The sequence below is a fragment of the Micrasema longulum genome, unplaced genomic scaffold (genome assembly GCF_059751315.1).
Source record: "Micrasema longulum isolate JH-2025_06_02 unplaced genomic scaffold, ASM5975131v1 h1tg001169l, whole genome shotgun sequence".
Taxonomy (NCBI): domain Eukaryota; kingdom Metazoa; phylum Arthropoda; class Insecta; order Trichoptera; family Brachycentridae; genus Micrasema; species Micrasema longulum.
Genome location: NW_028278356.1, coordinates 157,933 through 166,840, shown reverse-complemented (window position 1 = coordinate 166,840; position 8,908 = coordinate 157,933). Strand labels below are relative to the sequence as shown.

Sequence of the window (8,908 nt, the reverse complement as noted above, 5' to 3'; positions counted from 1 at the left end):
TAAAAAATGTATTCAATAATAAATCTTCCTACATGTAAATAATATGTTTATCATTAAGATTTTAAATATGTATTTTACTTATGGGGCTCATACGCTCACCTTTAAAGCTGAGCTCTCCGGTATGCCTTCACACCTTCCGGCCATCCCGCCGTACTCCTTCGCACCCTCCGGCTATCCCATGGTACAGCAATCACATAAACTCCACATTCTTACCTTGTCTTACCCCCGCCACTTCGAACCTTTGTCAGGCACCTAATTATGTTGTATTACGCATCACTCGAGGCCCAATAATTCTAATGGTGAATTGAAGCACCAAAAATGTAATGTAAATGTTACTCAATCTTTCAGGATTATATTCCAGTTATTGTGAATTATTGTAAAAGTTTCTATGATAAGACAAAGTAAAGAAGTGAACATTGGGGTTTCTCTGTGCTTGTGGTATAGTAGTAAAATAACCTCATTTTAGTCATGTTTTTATTCTATTTAAGCGGAGATAATATAAAGTTTTTTTTTTGAGAATTCATGCGTTGTTTCCAAAAGAAAAAGAGAGCACTACCGGTATTATTACATAAAGATGTAAGTACACAACAACGGGGAAAGTAATTGGCAATCAGTCGCAAATAAATATTTAACATTTCAACAATAGTAAACTTGAGATATCTTAACAATTATATAAATGTGCACTTTTGGATACATCTATCAAATTTCCATGAGAAATTGATTGGCACTCGACACAAAGATTGTGTTTTGATAAATACTTGTATATAAATACTAGTATTGAGAAATAATCCACAGTTCTTGGAACTTGGGAAAATTTAACACAGGTACAAATTTCAATATTTAAGGCAAATGAATTTTTTTCAATAAATATATATAGAAACTGTAAACATTCTTTGTCGTAATGAATTATTTATGCTCTAATATAATATAATAGTTCAAATAAACATTTTCTTATATAACAGTGTTCCCTCTTGTTAAACAATTGAAGATAACAAAATTGAATGGTAGGTGCGAGTTATGGTATGTAAGATGTGATTGTGTCAGTATGGATTGAGCAGCTTTTGAAACATTTTTTTCACAGAGTAAAAGAAAGATTTTGTTTTTAAAATATGAAATTATAGTTACAATGATGAAGACCTCTGTAAAAATAAATAATTTCCACTACGGACATAATTAGTTTGACACGTAGAGACTAAATCATATTTATGTTAGATATTATTAGTTAATATTGAAGATCATTATACGGCAACGTTTGTCATACATTTGGCTAATACTAGTTTATCACACATTCTAGCTACTTACATTCTTTTGACATCAATTTTAAAATTACACATTTATATAGCGGAATATATAATATTAGGTAAATTGTGGTTTAAAATTATCTATTTTCATTTACAACAACTATTAAGTATTTATAGTAAATAACTAATGTAGATTATTAATGAGTGGTGCATAACATTATTCATTTTATAAACGTACGTATCATTTAACCGAGAAATATATATTGTGTTTTGAACACAGATTCTATGACAACACTTTTAGTGTGGGCTTATGTAGTGATAATATAATCTAGGAGAATGATGTATTAACCGATTAATTAGTAATTTTATAACTGTTATTAATGGGTTTGTCTTAAATAGTAATCATTTGCTAATCTAGAATCAAAAAATACGTAACTTCCCGACATGTTTGTTTGCACCCACCCTACTCTATCTTTCTCACGGGACTTGCCACAAATCTTCGGACGATCTTTGAGATCAAAACTCAACACTTGTGCATATTATGACTTGTGTAAATGAAGCCTTACCCGGAGGCCTCGGATACAAGTCTAGTTGATGAATTCATCAATATATTATATCTAGTCAAGTAAATATGCTACCTATTATGAGTCTAGCGTGTGGATTAGCCGCTCAGTTAGAAGATTTGGGCGGGAAGTTTCATCTTTAAAGGTTTAAATATAGATTCGCTTTAACAGTTCGCTTTGTGTAGAAGTAGAAATGTTTGTAATGTAAGTCTGAATATCACTTGTAATGGATACATAAAATATGGCAGTCGAATATTATTATACATGTATATCTAAATTAGGTATTATCATTACTCGTCGTGAGTAACATGAAGCCATATTTTATTGCATCTTAAACGATTAACATTGTTGGTTGTCAGAAAGTTACAAAAGCGCATTGCTTACAATATTTCTGATTTTTTAAATCGTAAATATTTGTATATTTCCTTATTTCTTCTATTATTGCAATCACATTTGTCTACCTTTTCGTAAACAGCATTAAATATAAGAGTGTAAAATATAACCAACTCAGTAAAGCGTAAAAAATGTTCATTCGCAAAACCATTACAAGAATATCGGTGACTCGCGTAACACCACATACCTAATAATCACTAAAAATTGTACAGTAAATTTTCATCAGACTCGCCACAAAGTAAATGTGAAATAATTTCATAGACACTATTTCCAATATATGTAACACACAAATTTCAAAATTGTCAAATTTCGTCTTAAAAATAGTAAATAAGTACTAATTTTATCAAATATTCGAATTAAAATGTCCTATATATTGCAAAATCACTATAAACATCACTTTTTCTAATTGAAGTACATATTTGAAAGAAGGCTCCGTACCAGAATGATTCATAAGATTACATTATTGGATTTGTCTCTCAATATGTGTGTGTACTGTGTTCTCTCAGCGTGAGCGGAGTTCACTCTACACTTTAATTTAGGCTTTTAAAGAGAAGATGAAGATTTCTCGCAACTTGCGTGCTCGCCAAATATTACTTCCACCAAACCCTCGTCCCAAAGGAGATATTATCTGTCTCAGTCTTTTAGAACTCTTCTCTGGCCTCCGTTATGAACATATTCAAAACCACAATTAAGAATAAAATGGTGAAGTTTTAGAAGATGGAGACAGATTCAAGAGTAGATGGTGATGACTTCTCGACCTCCTCCTCTCACCATCAGCACGCGCTCCAGCCCTTCCGTCAACACCTCGAGGAACTCCATATCTGCACGAGAAATACATTTCGTGAGATTAATGCTCATACCCACAACTGAATCAAAGGCAATATTATTAGATCTTACAGTTCGATTCCCGCTCCATTTTTGTATCCCTCGGCGGCCCGGGCAAATTCAAGATGACTAGTTGCGCATCGTGCGATTTATTTACTATAACTTCATTAAGCTTTACCGCTGTGTGCATTCGTCTAACATTTCCTTCATCTCTGAAATTGTAAATTATAGATTGATGTTTTTAAATATTCATAATTCAATAGTGGTATAGATGGAGAGAAATCGAATTGAGAGATATACATACGGAGTCATATTCGAAGTCTTCTCTGATGCTGTGTCGGGTTGATCCGCTTCTGCCTCTGTCTCCTTTTCTCCAGCTTTGTCTGCACACTTGTCTCCCTCACACTGGGACGATTCATCATCGGGAGAAGAGTCCCACATTGAATCGATTATGTGCAAAAGGCTACGGCGGAACTCGCCACCCTTTTTTAATGAATTTAAAATCATTTATGGAGCCATGGGAAGGGTGTTTATGATTTGCAACACAGGAATTGCACACAATCGATTCAATGATTAAGGACGATGTCATAATTAGGTACATGTTATACATTGTTTTCAAATACTGCAATTAAAAAAGTATACAGAAATAATCTACATAACTGATGGGAAATAATCACTAATAATAGTTCCGGTTATTATTATTATTATTACAAAATCAATAACTGAAGTGAAAACCAGAGAAATTTAAAAATCCTGAAGAAAATAAGTACAAGTAAATTTATTTATTTTTTTAACTTTTTGTACATAATGATTATTTGTACATTGGCGGGCTTATTGCCAAATGGCAATTTCTTCCAACCAACCAAGTAAACTTGCAATATTCTGCAAATCTTTTTCATAATTTATGATATTGTTGTTTATATTGTTTTATCACATTTTGTTTCCCTTTTTTATTCAGGTACCTCTACCTACTGCGAATATTAATGTTTTTATGCCGTGTGATAATATAGGGAGGTATAATTAATAATATAAGTGTTGTTCAGAGGTTTATTGAAATATATGCTTATGTAATAATTTACTTATTAATTTTTGCTATTATTTAATAATGTACATGCTTCTACTTTCCATTATGTTTTTTTTTAAAAATAAATATTAGCGTTCTTATAAATACCAAATATTAAAATTTTTCTGGCCATTTTCAACGAGATGTAAATAACTCACTATTAGAAAATGGAGATCAAGTTGGGGTAGAGTGGGGTTCAAACCTCGGAACTCTGTTATTTTTCTCCTATAATAGTACATAATGTGTATATTGTGGGATTATTTTTAAAATTACTTTGAAATGTCCGTAATCTTTAATTGTTAAATTCTATTCTTTTTTTGGTTTGGTGTTCCTTATAATTGAACAAAAGAATAAACAAAGAATGAATGAAATGTTTTGTTAATCTCACTACACAGGGGCAGGGGTGAAAAAAGGTCTGTCGGTCAGAATCTGTTCCCACCATAGAATTAAGAATAGTCCTGAAACCGCAAACAGAAGGTGACTAAACTACTCATAAATGAGTAGGTTTACGTTTTGACTGCAGATGAAAATAATCGACTAAATTTACTAATTGAATGATTAGTAATTGAATCAATGAAATAATCGAATGAATCATTTGAATGAATCATTCATTTCTGGTAAACAATAGACACAGAAATTTATTCATAGACAAACTCCGTTTTTCGGGAGAAATATACGTGCTTTAGGAATGCTAGGTACTTTTTTCCCCTTTATTAGAGCCTTCTACCAAAATGTGATAACATCGGCCAAAAACAAGTTACATAGATTTACAAATTAAAATTAAAAACAACACAAATAGAAAAGAATAACAATATGAACACAAGCAAAAAACGTTACCTACATTATATGAAAATTTCAAGTTAGTTACATTCTAGAATATTTTCAAATGTTATGAAATTTTTATTTCACTAAAACTAATAATATTACATACGAAAAACAGAAATCACATTCTTACATGGATTTTATTTCTAGCAAATCGCGATATGAAAAAAGTCATGTGTTTATTGTAAATAACCATTATAAATATGTTATCAATGCGTTTTTTTCATTTAAAAAGAATGTAGATTTTTAAACAAACGAATACGTAAGTTAGAAAATTGAAAATACCATCTTAAATTTGCTTTCCCGCATTTATTAAAATTTTTGTGAAATAATTATTAAATTTACAGATGGTAGTAGGCAGTAGGCATAACCATAAAATAACACATCAGTCGAACTGTCATGCAGCTATGATTGAAATACATGTCATGTCAATAATTCTAATAATAATAAATAATATAATTTGGCCATTCGGATCTTAAGCACATCTAGGCTTAATTACTATTAGCGTTATTTTTTTTATTATTTATATTTTTGAAACATGGTTAGAAAATTAAAAAATGCCACCCGTATTACGGATTTAAAAGCCTCAAATTATGAACCTCCATAGCTTAAACTAAAATATAAGTATGGCAATAATAATGTAAACCATGATCCTTTGTTTCATATTTATTGTTTAGGTCACGCATGTAAAACTACAATCAGCTGTTATTGTGTTGATATTTCAGATCGGATGGATTTGATATCAATTTTATTATTATTATTAAGTACACAAATAGGCTAGCAGCAGACCTATTAACAAACGTCACTTTATTTCATTGTTATTTTTATTTTTAAATGATGCACTTTATATATTAATTATATTAATATACATTTTTATTTTACCTGTGCTGACATAACTACAAAAAACAAAAGCATTTTATTTCAACCTTCACACGTCCGCAGCGCTCATTACGTCATTACGAATTAGTTGGCGATGAAAGTAGTCTAATGAAAGTAGTCGTCGGCGTAAAGGTCGCCCATTGGTCTATTTGCATTCGAGTGAATTCATTCGACTACATTACTGCATTCGGGCTTTCATTCGACTGAATTTAATAATTGAATGTAGTCAACTACTTTCATTCGACTACTTTCATCGCTAGTTTTGACCCATCAGTTTCTTTGTAGACGTTGCTCAGTACAAAACTCCTGATTTGAATTCAACCATGCTGTGTTGTGTCCTTTTAAAGTGTAGAAATGCTAGGATCTTAAAGAAACAGGATGGTATCAATGTTTAAGTAGCAAATGCATTACCTACTTAAAAATTGAATTATTTTTCCATTTGTCAGATTGTCGAAGAAACAAAATGGAAATTTCGTTAGTGCTGCCAGTAGTAGTGCCAGGTAGTAAATTTTTTTACCCTACTTTGCTCATCTAATAAGAGAAGTTATGAAAATTGGACCTCGGATTAAACAACTCTGTAGTGGACATTTGGCCGACATTATTAAAATTTGTTTTATATTTGAAGCTTAAAGTTCATTAATTCAATTACTCTTATTAAATGACCCTTTACTTATCTACTCTGTTGTGTCAATCAATATTTCCGCGTGCACAGTAAAATTTTAAAGAAATTAACAGATTGCTTTTTTTAACTTTACATTTGTGTTATGATTATTTTTTTTCCCATCGTGCAACATTACGCGGCGACATCACGAATGCGCGCGGTGAAAGTGGGGCATAGTGGGAGGATTATTGGACACAGTCCGATGTATTCAAATATGATTCTATGCTCCTTCTGGACTATTCTTAATTCTATGGTTCCCACTAATTCATTACCATGGTAAACGTGTTGTGGATTATTTTTTAGAAAATAAATATTTGCGTACTTATAGTTTGCCCGTTTATAATTTTAATCGTGTTGTAAATTGAAAACAAGAGAGATTCAAGCTAAGGACCTCCTGATCCGGAGACCACAACGCTATCACAGGCCAATAAGCATTTACATTATTATGTTATAGTTGTTTAGTTTTATGACGCATCCTTTGGCGCGATTAAGAATAGCAGATAATGATAAAAGTGTCAGCCTGACATAATGGGCACCAGCTATTATCGGGGAAGTGTTGTACATTATTTTTGTGGCATAATTTTATCCTGACATAATGGGCACCAGCTATTATCGGGGAAGTGTTGTACATTATTTTTGTGGCATAATTTTAGCCTGACATAATGGGCACCAGCTATTATCGGGGAAGTGTTTTTCTTTTTTTTGTGGTATAATTTTAGCCTGACATAATGGGCACCAGCTGTTATCGGGAAAGTGTTGTACATTATTTTCGTGGCATAATTTTTTCGGGAATTCATCACTTTTTATTTTATTTGATTATTTTATGATCGCTATTTTGTGCATGCCTAATTCAAATATATATATGTATATGAAATTGTTACTAAATTAATTATTGGAATATATCTTACCTCTTCAGATTTATCTCTAAGACCGTTTGGTAAGGAGGGTGATGCGGGGTTGGTGGCTGGGGAGGAGGAGGGTGGACTTCCCCCCTCTTTCTCCTTCCCCGTACCTGTTCCTCCTCCCGGTTCAGCGAAGCGTACCTTGGTGGCTGTTTTCACTTCGTTGTGATGATGATCCACAATGGCCTGAACCTACACATTTGTTACATCCAATTAACAATGTAATTATTTTATAAAAATTTAATCATGAACTTTTGGATATTTAGCAACTTTCATATTCTTTAATTTCCTTTTTTAAATATAGGTAAATCTATTAGTAATTAAGTAATTAAATTAAATATCATTATTGCGATTAGGTCTTAGATTAGTACAGAATAATTAAGTATTGTTACAAAATAAATTGTTCATCAGTACATACGTATAATATAAACTAATTCATGTTTTTATGATGTGTGTAATATGAGGTGACCCGATAAATACTTTCGCAGTTGTTTTGGGTACAACACTGTGTTTCGTTAATACTTCCTGTCAATGTTTTTGACAGCATTGTCGGGATCAAACTGAAAAGTGCTACAGTAAAACACGTACACACTTGTTTAAGCCACCGCAATTCTTCCAAAATGTATTCTACTCTAACGAAATACAGCATATGTCTTAAAAAATGCCATGCTAATCTGATTTATCGTTAACACGTCAGAAAAACATGAATTATTAGGGATAATTGGGTTTTCCATAAAACAAGTCATTTTATGAATAAAAGTGATACATAGAGAACTGATATGTGACAGTATCTAAAATATAAATCCATTGTATCTCATGTAAATATTATTGTATCTCTGAGACAACTTTACTACTTGTCAGCTTTTGAGGGTCAGAAATAACTTGTTTTATTAATATTTAAATGAAAGAGGTAATTTAAAAATGAATTTGCGATAAAACTGAAAAGTAAACTAAATAAAAAAGTATGCATGTATATGATCGCTCGTAGGTATGCAAAAATAATAATACTAGATGGAAAGGCACAGACGAGATTACTGAAAACAAAATAATGTTTGTGATGATGATTAGATGGACACTGTCAGTATGTTTATTTTACCAGAGGTAACTTCTCTTCACCATTCGGTTCATTGAAATCCACCAGTGAGTGCCCCTGCCGAGCCGCACCATAACACAAAAAGAAAACAGTATTACACTCATTCTCCATTTCTAATGGTTATTTATATTGTAAACCGGGCAATATGAGTTGCGCAATTTCTACTACATCACCATACATAGGTACATTTCAGTGTATTCTAATTTTATTTCTTTTCACTCATTGTAGCCAATAATTTAAAAATAGTTTTTTTTACATTGGTTTCCACTTTGAGAAATGTCGTAATTAAAAAATATATATTTAAAGGGCTCTATAATGCTAATTTCCTTGTTTAATTGGACAAATACCTAATAAATATGTTTTCAAGTGTAAATTTAGTATTATTACCACTGTATGCTAGTACCTATGTATTGATTATATTTCATTATTATAATTGTTTTTTAATATTCTTTATCAGAAAAAAAAC

The 8,908-nt window shown here is 31.5% G+C and overlaps 1 protein-coding gene and 1 long non-coding RNA gene across 5 annotated transcripts in view; one reads left to right on the top strand and one right to left on the bottom strand.

The window, feature by feature from the left end:
- Positions 1-2,245: 2,245 nt before the first annotated feature.
- The window catches only part of kcc (solute carrier family 12 member kcc), a 53,451-nt gene continuing 46,788 nt past the window's right edge, over positions 2,246-8,908 (bottom strand). The window contains exons 16-20 of one of the 4 annotated variants that reach the window (XM_088233974.1): positions 8,446-8,499; positions 7,356-7,541; positions 3,327-3,505; positions 3,095-3,234; positions 2,246-3,018 (exon numbers count right to left, since the gene is read on the bottom strand). In XM_088233974.1, coding sequence (XP_088090100.1) covers positions 2,927-3,018; positions 3,095-3,234; positions 3,327-3,505; positions 7,356-7,541; positions 8,446-8,499 — 651 coding nt within the window. In that variant the 3' untranslated portion in view covers positions 2,246-2,926. The remainder of the gene's footprint in view (positions 3,019-3,094; positions 3,235-3,326; positions 3,506-7,355; positions 7,542-8,445; positions 8,500-8,908) is intronic. The other 3 variants (XM_088233976.1, XM_088233975.1, XM_088233978.1) reach the window with 3 other exon arrangements.
- Positions 5,890-8,815, top strand: LOC148276654 (uncharacterized). The gene is made up of 2 exons (XR_015823684.1): positions 5,890-6,286; positions 7,364-8,815. It is a non-coding gene; the product is annotated as an uncharacterized LOC148276654 (long non-coding RNA).